General features: G+C 56.3%; 1 protein-coding gene across 1 annotated transcript; it reads left to right on the forward strand.

Annotated features, from left to right (window-relative positions):
• Positions 1-5,394: 5,394 nt before the first annotated feature.
• KLF2 (KLF transcription factor 2) lies at positions 5,395-7,907 on the forward strand. Its single transcript, XM_026500422.4, has 3 exons — positions 5,395-5,569; positions 5,808-6,630; positions 7,233-7,907. The coding sequence occupies exons 1-3, from the start codon at positions 5,495-5,497 to the stop codon at positions 7,406-7,408; spliced, it is 1,074 nt and encodes a 357-aa protein (XP_026356207.1). The 5' UTR covers positions 5,395-5,494; the 3' UTR covers positions 7,409-7,907.
• Positions 7,908-20,128: the final 12,221 nt, after the last annotated feature.

Below are 20,128 nucleotides of genomic sequence, written 5' to 3' on the forward strand. Positions count from 1 at the left end.
GGAATGACAGGAGAGTGAGGGCATCACCATCAAGAGGCATAAAGTTCCCCACTGTGAGGGGGACAGCAAGTACAGACATAGGGCCAGTCCCTACCCCTTTGGAACTGACCAGTGACACTCAGGGAGAAGGGTGGTCATTTGCTTGCGCTTCAGCATTATCGGGTCACTGGCTGATCACGTATCCTTTGTAGATGCACCTTGTTTCCCCCCACGTAGCAGTTGATGGGACAGGCTGCTCAGAGGCTGTGAAGCTCTGCCAAGGGTCAGTCACCGGCTGGGAAGAGGCCGCACTGGGGACCTGACTCCTTCTGCCAAGGCATCGTCGCCTGAGATGCCACCAGGACCCACTCCCATAGATACACATGGCCTGGAGAGCAGGATGACGGGACCACAGCAGGAGAGGTGCCCTGTGCTCTGAGCGCCGCCCCCCCATGCCAGGCCCCTCCCCCGGCTAGGGACCCTCGTCTGCTCACTCACTCATGCTCATAATCACACAGCAGATGCTCTTGACGGTGCACACATGCCATCTCGTGTCTCCCAATGAGACTGAGGGCTCAGGAAGTTCCCATGACATGCCCAAGGTCACGCAGGTAAAGTGGCAGCTGAAGTCCACGTGCTTCCCATTCCCTGGTGGCTCTGGGTGCTGGTTCTGCTCACCAGGTGCCCCGCCAAAGTGTCTCACACTGCCCTGGGAGGTCCTCGATGGGTGGCCGGCATCCTCGCATCACGTTTGCTTCAACACCAGGTCCACAGCTGGGCCTGGCAGACGCAGAGATGAATCAAGGGAGGCCCCTGCCTTTGGGGGGCTCCCTGTCTGGAGAGGAAGCCAGGAGGGAGAACAGCTGGCTACCATGATGGACGAGCTTCCTGGGGCCGCCGCAAAAAAAAAGAAAAAGAAAAGGCACAAACGGGGTGATTTGACACAACAGACGTGTCTTCTCTCAGTTCTGGGTGCCAGAAGTCTGAAACTAAGGTGTCGACAGAGTGGGTTCCTTCTGATGAAGCTCCGAGGCAGAACCGTCCCAGGGGGGCTTCCCGGAGTTCCTTAGCTTGGGGCTACATTGCTCTGATTTCTGCCCCCATCTTCCCCTGGCCATCTTCTCTGTGCTTGTGACTCAGTGGCCTTCCTCTTATAAGGACACTGATCATTGGATTTAGGGCCCATCCTAACCCAGGATGATCTCACCTCAAGACCCTTAATTACATCTGCAAAGACCCTCTTTCCAAATCAGGTCGCATTCACAGGCTCAGGGGTTAGGACGTGGGCCTATTTTTCAGGACACGTTCAACCCATTAGTTGTGGTGACAAGGAAGGTCCCAGAACGCTGGGCGGAGGAGGAGAAACCATGGACAGTCCTGCAGGAGCAGCGAGCCCCCCCAGGAGTTCCTCTGAGGAGCTGCAGGAGATCCATCCACTCCCTCGCTTGCTCCTCCACCTGCGGAATGTTCATTGAGTGCCTGCTATGTGCTGGGCCGGGCCTGGGGAACACCACGGCTCCGTGCGGACCGGGCTCCTGCCTTCCCTGCAGGTCACTGCTTGTGGGCGGACAGGGAAAAAAGGAAGCAGTGGATAAAGTAATGACCAACAGTGAAAAGTGCTACAGAACAAACCAAAAAAAAGGGAGTCAGAGAAAGGAACTACACAGCATGGGGGGGGCGGGGGGCTGTTGGCGCGGGGCGGGGGGGGGGGGGGCGGTCAGCGGAGCCTGGAATGCGCATGCGCAGGCTGAAATCTACAGATGAGCTCGCCGGCCTTTTCAACCAATGGTCCTGCAACCACTGGGTATCTACAAGCCCCCCCCCAAAATTGTTTTTAACTCAAGATGAATCATTCACTGAAGTGTAAAATGCAAAAACTCTAAACCTTCTAGACGATAAACATAGGGGAAAATTAGGATGACCTTGGGCTTGGCGATTTTTTAGATGCAAAACCGATGTACAATCCTAAAAAGGAAAATATGATACACTGGCCTTCCTTAAACTGAAAAACTTCCGCTCTGCAAAAGGCACTGTTAGAAATTCAAAAGACAAGCCACAGACTAGGAGACAATCTTTGCGAATCACCTGTCTGATAAAGGACTGGCGTCCCACATATACAAACTCTTAAAACTCCATAAGAAAACAACCCAGTTAAAATCTGGGCCAAAAATCTGAACAGACCCCTCAGCACTGAAGATATACAAATGGCAAATATGCAAATGAAAAGATGGGCCACGTCAGATGTCATTGGGAGAGTGCAAATTAAATACATCAGTGAGATACCACCACACACCTATTAGAATGGCTAAAATGCAAAAAACTGACAACGCCAAATGCTGACAAGGACGTGGAGCAGCAAGAACTCTCGTTCATTCACCGCTGGTGGGAATACAAATGGTAGTATAACTTTGGAGGACAGTTTGGTGGTCTTTTACAAAACAAAGCACAGCCCTAGCCTATGATCCATCCGTTGTGTCCCTAGGCATACCCAATTAATTTGAAAACACGTCCATGAAAAAACCTGCACATGAATGTTTCTGCAGCCATATTCAATGTATATTTGATCTAGCAACTGTATTGCCAAAAACTGGAAGCAACCAAGATATCTTTCAACAGGTCAATGGCTAAACGGTGGTCCATCCACCCATCCCATGGAATATTATTTGGCAATAAAAAAGAAATGAGCTCTCAAGCCACAAAAAGGCATGGGGGAATCTTAAAATGCTCATTGCGAAGTGAAAGAAGCCAGTCTAAAAGAAACTACCTCCCAAATGAGCTACAACTAGAGAGATTCTGGAAAAAGGCAAAACGATGGTACCTACCAGGGGTTAGGGACGAGGGAGGGATGGAGAGGTGGGGCCTGGGGGACTTTTAGGACAGCGAAACTACACTACGATAGTGTAAGGGTGGATACATGATGTGCATTTGTCAAAACCCATACAAGTTGACAGTACAACGTCAAGAGCGGGGACCCTGATTTAAACTGTGGACTTTAGTTAATAACAATGCGTCAATATTGCCTCATCAAGTACAACGAATGTATCACATAATGTCAGGGGAAACTGTACGTGTCGGGGTACATGGAGACTCTGTAGACTTTCTATTCATGTTTTCCGTAAACCTAACAGTGCCCTAAAAAATTAAGTTCACTAGTTAAGGGGGTGGGAAGGAAAGATGAGCCAGAGCCAAGCAAGTGGGAAGTGAGAGGAAGAAACACTTAGTAGAGGGCACAGCGAGTACAAAGGCCTGGCAGGGAGCATGTGCTTGGTGTCTTCTGGTCTTCCGGGACTGGCAAGGAATCCAAGAAGGGAGAAGGATGAGCTGGAAGGAGCTGCGGGGGCCATCAGAGGCGGAGGGGAGGACCAGAGAATCATACGCCTTGGGGACCAAATTCGATTCCCTTCATCTTTCCCTCATTATCATATGGGGAAACAGAGGCGCAGGTGAAGGCAGTGAGAAAAGCATACAGGTGGCTTATCTAACCAGAACCTGTAGAGGGCTCACGGGATGTCATCAGCATTTACACACACACACACACACACACACACACAGAGCGCCTGCCTGACTCTTACAGTATCACTATTATCATCTGCGTTTTACAGATGAAGAAGCAAGCCCAGAGAGGCACAGCCACTTGCCCAAGGTCACACAGCTAGTGGTCAGTGGCTGAGGCTGACTCTCCACCATCACAGTGACAGCTGCAGGAGGCATGTCTGAATTCAAGTGGAGGTCTCCAGAAGCGCAGGGAAGCTGCAGAGGAGATCCCTGCCCCTTCCAGCAGCTGTGCCCGGCACTGAAGCACCTCTGGATTGCCATGGCTCGACAAACAGGGCTTATCAACATGTGTTTGCTGAATCCACAGTGGGACGAATCACAGCGAGATGATGTGCCTCTGAGGTTCCCTCCAGCAGGGAGGGTCCAGCACTGTGGACCCCAAAGGGACTCCCTGGTGCCTGTGTGGTGCCAAGGCCACCCCCATGCAGCGGTGGTCCAGCTGCTGGCAAAGCCCTCCGGCCCCAGAGAAGGTGTCCAGGTCAGGTGCTTTCTGTACCCCTCACCACCTGGCCAGGGGACTGAGGAAGACCATGGTTTCCACCAGGCCCAGAACACGGATCAGGAGTCAAGAGACCAAGGCTGGATACTGGCTGCGGGTTACACTGTGAGATGCTCTCCCTCTGGTACTCATGTGGCTCCCTGTTTCTCCAGGTCTTGACTCATACAGCACTGGGTGAGGTGAGGTTCAAATTTTCACCATCCTCTCTCTCCCCCCTCACACTCACTTCCTATTCCCCTCCTCGCTGTATTTTGCACCCCCTGCTTTATGTTTCCAAAAGGTTCATATCCCCGGTATACTTGTTTATTTTACACCCCCTTGGGGAAGCCCCCAAGAGCAGGGGGATTTGTCTGCCTGTTGGCTACTGTGCTCCCAGTGCCCACACAAGGCCAGCACACGGTAACAATGGTGGTGACAGTCCTTTGCTGGGAGGGCTGTGCTGTGGGTGACCCAGGTGCTATATTCAAGATGTCCGTCCCACAGGCTTCTTTCCCCCACTTCCGCCCAGTGCTGGGTCTGTGTTGGAGTAGAAATTGTCATCCTTGTTTTCAGCCTCTTCACTTAGGCAAGTCAGTAAATGCACCAGGCCTACCAGTCTCTGGACGGCAAGCCTCCCCCAGAGCCCCCTGGGTCTCAGTTTCCCTGGAGGGCTTCCTTGAGAGACAGCGTGTTTCAAGGACTTAACATTTGTTGACGTCATCATGCAAGGTGTTTTAGAGAGTGATGGGCATAACAGTGGGTCAGTCTTAGTGGGCCCCCAGAAAATGAGACGCCGAGTCTCCCCACCCATTATGAATCCTGGGGACCCTAATCCCCCCTCCATCAGGGTTCCCGGGAATCCCATCCATCCATCTAGGATTCTGGGGACCCCTCTGAAACTACGGGCCAATCTCGCTAATCATCAGGCGTTCTAGGAACCCCTCTGAGGCGTTGGGGACCATTCTCCCCAGACATCAGGGATCCCCAGAGGCCCCGGGACCCAGCGTTCCACTCAGAGTCCCGGGTCCCGGATGCCGCCTCCGCTCCAGGTCCTCGAGCAGGCGGGAGCGCACGGGGCGCCCCGGGGATCCCTGGGCGTCACGCTGCTGTTGTGGAGCGCGTGTTGACGCGTCGCCGGGGAGACTGGCGGGGGCGGGCCCGAGAGGGGGGCGCGGCCTGGCGGTACGCAAGGGGCCGGCCAGGCTGCGCAGAGCCCTGGCGTCCGCAGTGGCCACGGCCGCCGCCGCCCGCCGGCTTATATACCGCGGCTAAATTTAGGCTGCGCCCGGAGCTCGTCCCCATCCGGGACGCGTTTCCGCCGCCGCCGCTTTGGCCCGGCCCCCGCGAGCGCCGCGCCTATAAGGCTTGGGCGGGCCCGGCCGCGGGCCGCAGAGCGTCCCCGCCCGTCCGCGCCCAGACCAGCCCGGCTCCGGGCAGCCGCTCACCGGTGTCCCGAACCCGCGTCGGCCCCGGGTTCCAGCCATGGCGCTGAGCGAGCCCATCCTGCCGTCCTTCTCCACTTTCGCCAGTCCGTGCCGCGAGCGTGGCCTGCAGGAGGTGAGGGCGGCAGGGACATCGGGGGCGGCCGGGACCGCGGGCGGCGGGGGCGGCTGGCTCAGGGTAGTAAAAATGTGGGCTGGTAGTAGAACGTAGGCGGCGGGGACTGCGGGCTCAGTGTTGTAAAACGAAGGCGGCGGGGACCGTGGGCTCAGGGTAATAGAACGCAGGCGGCGGGCGGCGATCCCCGAGACCCGCGCGCGCTCACCCCCGCGCCCTATCGCTCTGTCACCCGCAGCGCTGGCCGCGCGCAGAGCCCGAGGCAGGCGGCACCGACGACGACCTCAACAGCGTGCTGGATTTCATCCTGTCCATGGGGCTGGACGGCCTCGGCTCTGAGGCAGCCCCTGAGCCGCCGCCGCCGCCCCCGCCGCCTGCGTTCTACTATCCAGAGCCCAGCGCACCGCCGCCCTACAGCGCCCCTGCGGGCGGTCTGGTGTCCGAGCTGCTGCGGCCAGAGCTGGACGTGCCGCCAGGGCCCGCGCTGCACGGCCGCTTCCTGCTGGCGCCACCCGGCCGCCTGGTGAAGGCCGAGCCCCCCGAGGCGGACGGCGGCGGAGGCTACGGCTGCGCGCCCGGCCTGGCCCGCGGGGCGCGGGGCCTCAAGCGCGAGGGCGCCCCGGGCCCCGCAGCCGCGTGCATGAGAGGCCCCGGGGGCCGCCCCCCGCCACCGCCCGATACGCCGCCACTCAGCCCCGATGGCCCCGCGCGCCTGCCTGCGCCGGGTCCGCGCGGCCCCTACCCGCCGCCCTTCGGCGGCCCCGGCTTCGGAGCGCCCGGGCCCGGCCTGCACTACGCGCCGCCCGCGCCCGCCGGCTTCGGTCTCTTCGACGACGCGGCCGCCGCCGCCGCAGCAGCAGCTCTGGGCCTGGCGCCGCCCGCCGCCCGAGGTCTCCTCACGCCTCCCGCGTCCCCGCTGGAGCTGCTCGAAGCCAAGCCCAAGCGCGGCCGCCGTTCCTGGCCGCGCAAGCGCACCGCCACGCACACCTGCAGCTACGCGGGCTGTGGCAAGACCTACACCAAGAGCTCACACCTCAAGGCGCACTTGCGCACGCACACAGGTGGGCGGCGAGCGCGGGCCAGGGGCGGTGGCTGGGGTCGCGGGACCAGTGGCGCGCGTTTAGGAACCCCCCGAGGGCGTGGCTCAGGAGATTGGGAGGGGGTCGCACGTTTAGGACTCCACTGAGGGCGTGGCTCAAGAGGTTGGGGAGGGGGTGCACGCTCAGGCACCTTAGGGGGACTCTGTATCGGAATGTTGGGGAAGGGACGTACGCTTAGGACCCTCCTGGGAGCGTGGCTTAGGGCATTGGGAAGAGGGTGAGAGCACTTAGGAAACCTAGGGGGACGCTGGGTCTCAGAACGTTGGGGAGAGGATGCAAGCTTAGGACTCCTCCGGGGGCGTGGCTTGAAGCACTGGGGAGTGGAGAGTGCGCTCGTTGGGCGCCCTGGGGGCGAGAATCGAGAGGTTCGAGAGCTAGGGGCGCGTGCTTAGGATCCCTAGAGGTCCAAAACGTAGGCCCCCCCCGCAGCTTCGGGGCGCCGATTAGGGGTAGGTTGCCCGCGCCCGAGTAGCCGCCGTCGCGGGGAGCGTGTTGCGTACCGGGGCCACAGGCGGAGTCCCTGGGAAGCAAACTGAGGCCCGATCTCTCCCCCTTCCCTGCAGGCGAGAAGCCCTACCACTGCAACTGGGACGGCTGCGGCTGGAAGTTCGCGCGCTCCGACGAACTCACGCGCCACTACCGCAAGCACACGGGCCACCGGCCCTTCCAGTGCCACCTGTGCGACCGTGCCTTCTCGCGCTCCGACCACCTGGCGCTGCACATGAAGCGGCACATGTAGCCTGGACGCCCCCCGCCCACCCGCGCGCGGCCGTGGCGGGTCCCACGCGCCGGGCGCGGCCCCCTCCTAAACTGTGACTGGTATTTATTGGGCCCAGAGGACCGGGCTGGGCACAGCGTGGCCATTGAGGGGGCTCCCCAACCCCCACGACGACGACGCCGCCCCGGCCCCCATCAGAGACTGAAGGCCCGGTGGGAGAAGACCACGATCCTCCTTGACGAATTTTGTTTTCAAAATGGTGCAATAATTAAGTGTCGTCTTCCCCCCCACTGGGTCTACACTAGAGGATCGAGGCTTGATGCCTTGTGAGAAATTCAGCCTTAATTTGTACTGTCTTTGACATTTTTTATAATATTGTACATAGTGACTGTGACAGATATTGTATTACTGTAAATAGGAAGACAGGTGGGCAGTTTGGCTCCCTGGTTCATTTTTATAAGACTTTTGCTGGTTTTTTTTTTAATTAAAAGAAAGTTTTGCATCTTTTGAAAAATCACAGCGCTGGTCTGACTGCTTGGAAGCTGGTGTGTAGGGTGGGCGTGGGGGGAAGGGGCAGCTTTGATGGAGGGCAGCCTGGCAGAGGTGGGATGAAGTGTGTCCTGCCCCAGCCAGCACCCTGGGCTGCCAGCTGCAGCACCCAGCTGCCAGGAACCTGTGGGTTTTTCTATAAATTTAAACACTACATTTTAAGACTGAGGGAGAGTTATTTTAAGGTTGTTCCCTGAGCCATAAATTGCCTCTCTTTCCCCTGAGCTGGGGAAAGTGCTGGTCCCACTGACGTGGCCTCCTCTGGGCTGAAAAAAAAAAAAAAAGCCTTACCTCTTTCTGGAAGCTTCTGAGGTTTTAGCCAAAGGTTCTGGAGTGTGCAGGGTCTCCCCACCCCTCTCACACACACCTTTTTTTTCTCTTTTTCTTTCTTTCTTTCTTTTTTTTTTTTTTTTGAAAGGGGCAAAATGCTGAGTTTCTAGTCTTGCCTTTTAGCAGGATTTTTTTAAGGGATGAGTTCCCCATCCTGTTAGAAAAAATGAAATCCGTGTTTGAGGGCTATGTATGGTGAGTGCTCTTTTCCAGATGAGGAAACAGGCCCAGAGAGGAAGCTATGGAGTGGTGGTGTTAGGATGCTAGCCTGGTCTGTCTGCCTCCTGAGGGTCCCTGAACACCACTGGAAGGGATCAGGGGCTTTCTGCAGCAACCCATCTGTTGCTTGCATTGGAGGGCACCCCTGCAGGTGCCCTGGTGTGAGGGAATCACATCAGAGCCCCTGTCTTGGTGGCTGGAGGTGGCCACTCCAGAAACCCACCTCGTAAACAAGGGGAGACCCCTGCACTGCACCCCAAATGTCTCAGTTGGGCAAGGAGGTGCCTCTCCCTGGCAGGTTCCCCCTCATCTTCCCCCTTCTCAGGGCCCCGGTGGGTAACCATGACTACCAACAATTGCACAAGTTGTTTCCAGAAAGTGAAAATAGCTTGTAAGCAGCGCCTATTTTAAAACACTCTCGCCCCATTGCGACAGAGGCTGGGATTTCCTCCCTCCCTTCATCCTTCCTCCCCCCGAAGGCAGTCCTGGAAACAGCTGAGAGCGTTTGGTAATCCACAAAAAGCAGAAATGGGAGATGACAATCTGATTCATCTTTCTCGAATAAATAGCCTAGGCCCAGGGCCGCTGGTGATGAAGGGCGTGTGAGCCTCCCGTACCCACTCTCTGCGGCTTTTGCAAAAACTGTTCCAGAGGAAAGCAGAGCCGCGGCCCCACCGACCTGTGGAAATACTCTTCTTTGCTCACAGCTGGTTCTGGGGGCACTGGGGGCAGAACAAAGACTCACAAAAGATTTAAAATAACCTTTTGCAGGGTCTCCAGTCTTTCCGGTTGAGTTTAAACTTGCAGGTGAAGCCATTTTTCTGGCTTGCTCAAAAACACCTCGCACGTTCCCCCGGGGGAAGTTGAGTCTGATGAGAGGCCAGCTGTAACGGGACAGGAGCTGTTGCACTTCTGTTTCCTGAGCGCCTCCAGCTGCTGGAACAAAGTGCCACACTCCGTCCCGGCTGTAGGCTTCAGCCTGCACTGACTACCGCAGAAATAGCCCTCATCGTTCTCTCTGTCCCTTTCTGAAACCCCAAATGTCAACTTTCATCAAGTATCTTCTGGAGGCGTGGTTTTCAGCCAAGGGTGACCTGGACTGGAGACATTTTTGGATGCCACAACTGCAGGGGGAGTGCTGCTGGCATCCGGTGGGTGGAGGGCTCGGGTACTGTTAAGTAGCTTATGATGTATACGGCAGACCCCCCCCCCCCAGTGCTCAGAGGATGAACCCCAGATATCAGCAGTGCCTCGCGGGGTAGAGGAACTGGCTCTCCGGTTCCTAAAAGAGCAGCATTCATGCATTTCTATGCAAGGAGGTGGCCCCGTCCCAGGGGCAAGCTTTGATGGCAGATGTCACCCAGAGATAAGTACGAATAAAATCTCACCGCCGGGCCCCAGCTCAGATCACCCGTAAGAACACACCGAATGTCGGCACTTTTCCTTTCCATAAAAAGTCCTGGCATCCGTTTGACAAAATGGTAAATATCAAACGGAAAAATAACTTACCTGCATTCTGCAACCCAATTCCAATCAAAGGTTGTTAGAGGGAGGGATTTCTGGTGAGTGGTTGAATTGCTTTCACATGGCCGTAATGATCAGCGTACCCCCCTTTTTTTTCCAAGCAAGGTTAAAACCATTTTTCCGTATTTTCCCCTCCATGATATGTTTTTATTACCACTTGAAATGGCTGCATAATATTCCATGAGACGTGCCAAAAGTTGCTTATGCAAACGAACACTGAGTGTGTGTGTGTGTGTGTGTGTGTGTGTATTTGGCCATATTTCAGATTGTCCTCCAGGGGGGTGGGTAAAGGGGTTGGAAGGGATGAAGGTTTTGGGGGGACTTTAGGCATTGCCAAAATGACCTCCCAAGAGTCACTCCAGAGATGGGGGGAGGGTACAAGAGCTGTTTCTCTGCCAGAAGTTTCCTGTATGTCAGGGAGCCCCGGACACCCAGGCTGGTGACAGAATATGGTGTGAAGTAGAGGAAATGTGAGCTTTCAGAGGGTAAGGTGAGTCCCTGACTCAGCACCCTGCCCCATCGGCAACGCTGAGTTAGCACCCAGACCCAGCATCACCCTGGGGAGTCCCAAGGCAACAGGCCAGAGACGGCTCATGAAAGCACCAGGGCCAGGTGGCTCCAGTGCTGAGCTGGGGGTGTGAGCACAGGGTTTCTGCACCTTTGCTCTGTCGACATTCGGGGCCAGATCATGCTCTGCCCTGTGCACCGAGGGACGTGGAATAGCATCCCAGCCCCGCCCTCTCGACACCAACAGCACCCGTCCCTGCAAACTGTGACAACCGAACATGTCTCCAGACGTTGCCAAGTGTCCCCAGGGTGGGGGGGAGAATCAGCCCAGACTGAGAACCACTGGGCTAGGGGTTTCATGACCACCTAAGAGACTTCACATCTATAATTTTTTTTAAGATTGATTTATTTGAGAGAGAGAGCAAGCAGGGGGAGGGGCAGAGAGAGAGAGAGAGAATCCTCAAGCAGACGCCCCACTGAGTGCAGAGCCCGACATGGGGCTCAGTCCCAGGACCCTGAGATCATGCCCTGAGCCGAAACCGAGAGCCGGCCACTCAACTGACTGAGTCACCCAGACACCCTTTTGCATCTGTGATTTTATGACTCACTGAGGTCCTAAGATACTGCACACATTTAAATACACTGACTGAGGGAGAGAGGAGGTAACGGGATCAACCTGGTTTTGATCAGCTAACTGATGGGGAGTGTATTCTGCTGTATAGTGTGAGCCTGGGACCTAAATTGATTTTTTTTTCCCAAATAATTGACACAGGGTTTCTCTCCCTTGGCACCAGCTAACATTTGAGGCTGGACCCTCTTTGCTGCTGGGGCCATGTTGTGCAGAGAAGGGTGTTGAGTGGGCTCCTCCGCTAGGAGCCTGCCTCTCCCTCTCCCACTCCCCTGCTTGTGTTCCCTCTCTCACTGGCTGTCTCTCTCTGTCAAATAAATAAATAAAATCTTTAAAAAAATAAAAAAAAGAAGGGTGTTGAGCGGCACCCCTGTCGTCAACCCCCAGATGCCTGTAGCACCCCCAGCCGCTCAGTCATGACAACCAAAATGTCTCCAGATGTCCCCAAGTGTCCCCTGGGGAGAGGGGAGACACAGAACCACCAGCAGCGAGAACCACTGCTCAGGCAAAACCCTTCTCCCCCCGTCCCCTCAGGCCCCATGTCTGCCTCACAGGCCTGTTTCCTTGTCTGGCAAGTGAAGATCTGCCCTTAGGACAGAATGACAGAACGCAGGGGGAGGGCGGCACCCAGCACTGGGGTGTGGCCAGCGTGGCGGGTCTCCCCACGTGCAGTCCGGTCCTTGGGTTGGGGGTCTGGATGAACCCCCAACCCATCTCTCCCTGTGTCTCTGTCTCTCTGGCCTCTTTTTCTTTCTCCCCACCTCCCTCTGTCTCCTCTCTCCCTCTCTCTCTTCCCCCCCTTTCTCTCTGTCTCTCCCATTCATTCATTCAGCAGATGCACCCAGTGCCTTAGCCCTGAGCCGAGTCCTGGTGACTCAGCAGTGACTCAGCCTCAGGCCGGCACCCAGAGCCAGTGTCAACAGGTTTATGGAATGACTAACCTAATGCGAACGTGAACCAAGCACAAGGGCTGGGGCAGGTGCCTTCATCCCGGGCACCTTCCACAAGTTCTCTCTTTCAACCCTCCCACCAAGCAGGGGTGGGGGCAGGAGGAGAGCCACCCCAGTTTTGCCGATGCAGAAAGCGGGGCTCCGGGAAGGGAAGACTAGCTTAGGCCCGGTGCCAGTGTAGGTGATGGAGCCAGGGTTCGAACCCCAGTCAGCCTGACGTCACAGCTCCTACCCGTGCCTCGAAATGTCTACATCCTGAAACACACCAAGCTCGCAGTGTCTTCCTCCCCGCCCGAGACCCTGGTTCCTGGAGGCCCCACTGAGTCCCTTCAAGGTTTCCATCTTGAACATCGTGGAAAGCTTATTTTCCAGTAAAGTCCCAGACAGGGAGAAACAGAATCAGGAAACACAAATATTTGGGGGAGCCTGGCTGGGTGACTGGGGTTCCCTGAGATGCTACAAGAGGAAGCAGAAGGAGGCCTGGGCGGGGAACAGTTTGCCAAAAAGCGAAACAGGGTTATCACGTGACCCAGCCATCCCGCTCCTGCCTGTAGACCCCAAAGATTTAAAAACAGAGACTCAAACAGGTGGCCGTATGCCAATGTTCCCAGCAGCAGGCCCCACAATCAGCAAAAGGTGGAAACAACCCAAATGTCCATCGACAGTTGGACGGACAAACACAGATGGTCCGTCCGTGCCCTGGACCAGACAGGAGGCAGGGGGTGAGATTTCTATGAGACAGATTCTGTGATGAGTGTTTTCCAGGAGTTTGTACCCATTTTACACGTGAGAAAATGGAGGTGTGGGGAGGCAAGACCACTGTCCACGTAATGGAGCTGAGCCTTGAAGCCCTGTCTGCCTGAAATGAAAGTTTTCCCCCACTGGGACGCCTCTGCAATAGGCAGTCATGGCGCATCTCCAGGCCTCAGTTTCCCCATCTGAAAACAAGGGCACCGGACCCATGGATCCTCTACACGGACACCGTATTGGGGCCAATTTTGTCTCCCCCGTCAAATCAGATGGCGTCCTCTAGCAGCTCTCCATCATTCTAGAATAAATCCGAAGACTGCTTCGTGGTCTGAGGGGCCCCAGCTCCTCCCTCCCACCTCTCGTCTCGCTCCTGTGTGCTCACTCAGCCACACTGGCCTCCTTTACTGTCAGCCAAACACACTCCCCTGGTCCTGCCTCAGGACCTTTGCATTTGCGTCCCCTGGGCCTAGAATGTCGACTCATGCACTCTTCCTGTAGCCACTGGTAGCAACCTAGCCGAGCTGTACTGGGGTCTTTTCTGCAGGCTTGAAGCCAGAAAGCAGACCCTCAGATGGGAACAGGAGGCCATGGGACAAAAGGCTGGGGCCCTGGGTAGCCCTCCTTAGGCAGGGGTGGAGGAAGCAGGCTCTGGCATCTCAATTCCCAGCACCTCGGCTTCCTGCTCTGTGCCTGCCGGCGAGTGGCCCCCTCATTGGCCCTCAGCACGTCATTTCTGCTGTAGGCCTGCGAGCCTCTCAGAGGCACCATCTCCTTGTCCTTGCAGAAGAGGAAACGGCGGCCCAGAGGCATTTCCCAGAGTCACGCACTGATGCTAGGACTCTGAGAGGCAGGGCTTTCCCTTCGCTGTGTGGGCCCTAAAGGCCAAGGTTCAGTCCCATTTCATGAGGGAGGCAGAGGGATAAGGCGAGTCTCAATGATCCATATTTCACCAATTTCAATTGTTTTTTTGGAAGCGAGGGAGGGTGGGGCAGCATACATTTGTGGCCATTTGTGGCTCTGGGAATAAACAGTATACCCTTCAGTCCTGCCTCAGGCCCTTTGCACTTACTCTTTCCTCAGCTGGAAATTATTTTCCTCACTTTCTTCCTATGGCCAGCAGCAACTGATCCTCCAGATGCTTGGCCATCCAGCTGACCTCGCCCACTCCCTGGGATGGGGGGAGGACCCAGGGCCCTCATCCTGCTAAGCACATGCTTAATGACTTCTTTCCAATGCTTGGGCTCCTCTGGGCCTGAACACACATTAGCAAATGAGCCAACCACATGGAACTGGGGGGCAGGTGAACTTCTTGATGGGCCAGCAGGTGAGGGATGCATGAAGAGGCTCAGAGAGGGGAGCCACCTGCCCAAGATCACACAGCAAGAAAGGCCAGAGTTCCTCAGAGTTCCGCCCCTCCCCAAATCCTTACCCAGACTCCCCAAGGCTGAGACCCAGTGACCACTGGGTCCTGGAAGTCTCTGCACCTCCCCACGGTCTCTCCCCTCCGCAAACCCCAGGTCTTCAGCTGGGCCTTCTGGGTAGGCATGACTGATTCTCTCAGCCTCATGCAACACCCACATGTCCTGCCTCCAATGTTGGGGCTCACAGACCGACCCCCTGGAGGGAGTGGGGTGGACGGAGATGGCCGTATGTGGGGCTTCTGGGAAGGAGGAGGTGGTTCTGACTGGAAAGCGTGGGAAGGGGCAGGGATGCGCCAGAGCTGCAGGACTGAAGGGGCAGTAGGGAGCCACAGGGGGATTAAGGCAGGCAGTGACTGTCATTCGTGCCCTGCCCCTCATGTGCTATGACACACTTCCTCAGCCATGACCCGAAGCTAGGAGAGGCCCCCCCTTTCCGTTCTGAGCGCTCACCCCCTTCTCTGCTCTTCTCTTGGTTCCCTGAGCATTTTTTCACCCCCGATTCCCTGGTAGGGGTCCCTGGTCCCTGGCTGGTTCTGCCCCGGGGCTCCCTGGGGACAGAGACCAAATCCAGGCTGGCACCAACCAAGGGAGCCACCCCTCCCCCACCCCAGCCCCTGCAGACCGAGGAAGACGGGACAGGCGCGGGGACAGAGGCCCTGCCAAGACCCCGCTCCCAGTCTGAGCACTTTCTCCAGCTCCATCTCCCCCATCACCCTACTTTCTTCCCATACACCCCTTATTTTCTTTCCTTTTTCATTGTGGTAAAATGTACAGAACAAAAACTAACCATTTGAACCACATTGTGTCTGGTTCAGTGGCTTTGTGCAGCTATCCCCACCGTCCCTCTCCAGAACCTTCACATCTTCCCAAACTAAATCACTGACTCTCCATCCCTCCCCCAGACCCCCACCCTCTACTTCCTGCTTCTGAGGCTGTGACCTCACCTAAAAGGAATCACATAGTATTTGCCCTTCTGTGGCTGGCTGAGCTCCCTCGCCATAACGTCCTCCAGGTTCACCCGTGTTGCAGCCTGGGTCAGGACTCCCTTCCTGTTCAGGGCTGCATAATACTCCACGGTATGGCCCAACCCCATTCTGCTTATCCATTCGCCCACCGCCGGACACTCAGGTGACTTCTGCCTTTGGGTGATTGTGACTCACGCTGCCATGAACATGGATGTGCAAACACATCTTCCAGACCCTGCGTTCAGTTGTGGGGGGGATCGAGCCAGACCTGGCAGTGCTGGATGCCCCTGTCTTCTCTTGCAAAGCTTCATTCATGGCCACTCAGAAGCTCAGAAAGGTTTGCCTGCAAACGTCCCAGCACGGTGGGATCTCAGTTCTTCACGAGCTCACAGCTGGGTCAGCCCCACTTAGCCACACACAGGGCCTCAGTTTCCTCCTCTGTGAAACAGCGGAGAGGCGAGCGCTGCCAGTGGCCCAGCTTTGGGGCCGCCCTAATTTCAGGGTTTCGTGGCAGCCCGGGCTGTGCAGAGCTGGACAGGCCTGCGGTCGAGGTGCCGCTCACACCCGGCACGCCCGCCTGCCTGTCTGCCCATCCTGCGGGCTGCTCTGGGTGCAGCGAGCGCCCCATCCTGCCAGGCCCTGAGGGCCCCGGGACCCCGGGACGGCCGACCCCGACACCCTCCACTGGGCCGGGGCCTGAGCTGGGCCAGGATCCGGAAACCGAGGCCCTCACACAGGCCGACTCCATCTGCTCTCCTTCGGACGCACTTACTGGGACAGGCCGGCCAGGCCTCCTGGGTCCCTCGGCTCTCAGGAGCCACAAACACAAATCCCACGGGAGCTGGCCACACCGCGGGCCCCAACGGCACACTGCCCGCTAGGACACGACTCTGTTCTAACCTAGAACAAAGTGAACGGAACATTCTATTGACAAGCCTTTTCCCCCCCCTTCTCCCCCACCCCACCGGCTTTTTAAAAACTTATTTTTAAGTACAGGGAGTCCATAAATTAGCTATAACAGACATGTCTAGAACACTCCACCCAACAGGAGCAGAATACATTCTTCTCAAGTGCACATGGAACATTCCCCGGGATAGACCACAAAACCCACCTCAATACACTGACGAGGTTTGAGATAATACAAAGCATGTTCCCTGACCACAATGGAACGAAACGAGAAATCCAAAACAGGGAGAAATTTGGCAAACTCAGAAATGCATGGGAATTAAATAACAGTAATGCAGGAGAATCTGCTTGAGCCTTAATGAGTGAATCGTGGCAGCGGGACATTCGCTGGGGGCTTGAGCTCCTGAGGTGGGGTTCCATGGAGGTGAGGGGGGATCCGGGTCTTGCCCAAGGGGCCTTGGTGTATCTGAGACTCATCTCATCTGCACATCTGGGGTGCTCGTGAGATCTCTGGGTGTCCCCTGGGGACTGGAGCCTGCCCTGACCGACAGAGGCGACACCCCAGCCCCCAAGAACAGCTCCTCAAGCTCCAAGGCTGACAGTGGGGACCCCACTGGGGGTCTGCTTCTGAGAGCCTGCCCCAGGCATCTGGACACGCCCCTCCTTGCTGGTTTAGAATATGCTGGAAAGTCCTTCACTCAGCACTCTGGCCCTTTACAGGCAGCCACCTCCCTCCACTGAGCCTCTACGGCTCCCACGCACCCCCCACCTCCCATCCTAATCTCCGAGGTCCCCCCACCTACCCCCACTCACCCTCTCTCCTCCCCAAGTCCACATCTTGGCCAAGGCTGTTCCTCTTGTGGAAAAGTCCCTCCCGTGTGTCCATGGGACAAACCTAGTCCACCTTTCAAGGCCCAGCCCAAGTGTCACTTCCGCTAGGAAGCCTGCCTTGATTCCCCCAGCAGGAGCCCTGCCCACTGGCACGTGGGCCAACCTAACCAAGATGGGGGTGTCAGGATGGGTATCTGGGCCCCCCCCATTTGACTGGGTCCGAGCAGCCAGAGGTGAGGGGTGTGCATGAGTGGGGGGCCTGGTTGGGAAGGGTCAGCACCATAAACTGGCTAAGTGGCTTTGCTTCCTGGTACTCCTAAGGAACAAAACCCCAAATCCAGGGTTTCTTGGGATGACAGATTTCTTATGGACTCCAAGAGAGGCCAAGAGGATGCTGGGTAGCATGCAGTGTGCAGTGTAGACAGGACCCAAAGTCTGTGGCCCAGGTTGACCCCAGCTCTGGCGCTCTCCTCCTGGCCACAGCTTGGGGCAACTGCCCGGTCCAGCTGAGCCACACGTCCCCCTGAGCTGGTCAGAAGAGCAAATCGGAGAGTCATTTCATGCCACGCGGTAGGAGCTCGGCCTGGGCTGTCCCCCGCCTGCTCTGTCCCCCGGTGTGGACGGACTCCCGTCTGGAGGGCCTCGGGCAGGGCCAAGAAGCTGGCATGCCTACAGTGCCACAGGGACCGGCTCGGCCGCCGGCAGGCCACACTTGGAGACACGCGGCTCTAAACTCTCACGGCCGTTCAGGAAATAGTTCTGCGCCCGCCAACGCCAGATGCTGTTCTCGAGGCTGCCATCCTGCCTTCTCCAGCACATCCTGATTGCCCTCTGCCTCGGTCACCCCTGATTTCAACCTTGACCCCAAGTTGGCCTTTTGGGGACTGCCCCAAGTCTAAAAGACACACTCCTCAGCCAAACCCCGTGTCTGCGGCCTCTGGGTTCCGCGATGTTCCAAAAGCCAGGAGGAATCCAGCCAGCCCCGTCCCTCTGCTCGGCTTGAAAACATGCCCAGAGACACCAATCCCGGCAGAATTCTCCACATTCCCGGTGTGTTTCCGTTGAACCCCAAACCTCAAACACATCCTGCTGTCTCATTTCCTCAGCGCGGCCCGGGGTGACAGGCCAGCGTGCCGGAGGCTCGTGGGTTCGTTTTGAGTCATACAGAGGTTTGTCGAAGGAAAGGTTTCTTATCTCAGAAGTTGTTACAAGCACAGCCGGTTCCCACCAACCCTCTCTGCCTGCGTGTGTGCGAGTCCCTGTGGGGGCCAGCTTTTCCCTGAGGGGCAGGACCTGACCATGCCTGGCACACAGTAGGTGCTCAATGAAGGAATGGTGGCCGTTATTAAGAGCGAGACGGTAGATCTTCAAAGCAGCAAGCCCACTCATTTTATTTATTTATTTACTTACTTATTTATTTTTTAAGATTTCTTTATTGGGTGGGGGGAAGGGCAGAGGGAGAGAGAGAGTCCTCAAGCAGACAGCCTGCTGAGCGCAGAGTCTGATGCGGGGCTCGATCTCACGACCCTGAGATCGCGACCTGAGCCGAAACCAAGAGTCAGATGCTTAACCGACTGCACCCCCCAGGTGCTCCCCCCCACACTCCTTCTCTTTAATTCCAGGGTCTCCAGGACGTTGGACTAGGGGAGGGGGACTGCCACATTTGGGGACGATCCCGAGGTCCGAGGTAACTGTCCACCCCGAGCGACTTGTGCCCGGGAAGACTCTGAGTCTCCCCATGGAAGCACGCAGACAGGGCATCAGGGCAGGTGACCCTGCCACTGGTCCCTTCTCAAGCATGGGTGAGCCCCGCCTGGATGCCTTTTTAAGTGGGAGGGGCTCCTGCAAGATCTTTGCCTGGAGGAAAAGTTGGGGTGCTTGTTTTTATTATTGTTGCCGCTGTTGGCTCGCTCGTGTAAGAAACAGTCAAGATATTCACTGCAGCACTGCCCGTCACAGCCAAAAAGTAGAAAAAACTCCAGTGTCCATCAAAGTATGGAGACATACGCACAATGGCCCGTCCACGCGCGGAATCATGCTCGGCCATAGAAAGGCACGAAGCCCTGACCCGCGCTACAAGGTGGGTGGACCTTGAAAACATTGTGCTGAGAGCAGCCGGACGCAAGGCCACACCGAGTGTGATCCCATCGACATGACACGTCCACAACCAGCAGAGCCATAGACACAGAGGGCAGCTTGGGGGCTGCCAGGGATTGGGGGAGTGGGAGGGGGAGTGACTGCACATGGGGACTGGGTGTCCTTTGCGGGGAGGAGAATGTCCTGGACCTGGAGGTGATGGTCGCACAACACTGAATGTCCTAAGTGCCTCTTCATTGTACGCTTTAAACGTACATTGTACACTTTTAATTTTATGTTCTGTATATTTCACCTCAATAAAAACAAAAATTTGTTTAAAGATTTTATTTATTCATTTGAGGGAGAGAGAGGGAGAGAGCACACAAGCAGGGGGAGAGTCAGAGGGAGAGGGAGAAGCAGACTCCCCGCGGAGCAGGGAGCCTCACGTGGGGCTCGATCCCAGGACTTGGAGATCATGACCTGAGCCGAAGGCAGACGCTTAACCATCTGAGCTACCCAGGCGCCCCAAAACAAAAGAAGAAAATGGGGAATGGAGATTTCAATTATAAAATGCTGTCATTTTTTAAAAATTCTTTTGTGAATATAAAATAAAATTTGGACCCAGTGTCTCTGCTCTTGATGGGTGAATGGAAAACAAGACATGATCACACACACACACACACACACACACACACACACACACACTGGAATGTTCTTCAGCCTTGACAAGGGAGGGAATTCTGACACCTGCTACAACATGGATGAAACTTGAGGACGTTCTGCTGAGTCAAAGAGGCCAGTCACAGAAGACAAAGAGTGCATGACCCTACATAGAGGAGATTCACAGACACAGAAAGAATGGCAGGTGCCTGGGGCCGGGGGGTGGGGGAATTCGTGTTTAATGGGGATAGTTTCAGCGTCACGAGATGAAGCATTCTGGGGATGGAGGGTGGGGAGCGCGGCACAACTTGAATGTACTTAGCACCACGGAACTGCGCACTGAGAAATGGGTAAGGTGGTAAATTTTATAATGTGAATTTTACCACGGTTTTATAAATAAACAACTACATAGATAGCATTTGGAA

The sequence above is a fragment of the Ursus arctos genome, unplaced genomic scaffold (assembly GCF_023065955.2).
Source record: "Ursus arctos isolate Adak ecotype North America unplaced genomic scaffold, UrsArc2.0 scaffold_14, whole genome shotgun sequence".
Taxonomy (NCBI): domain Eukaryota; kingdom Metazoa; phylum Chordata; class Mammalia; order Carnivora; family Ursidae; genus Ursus; species Ursus arctos.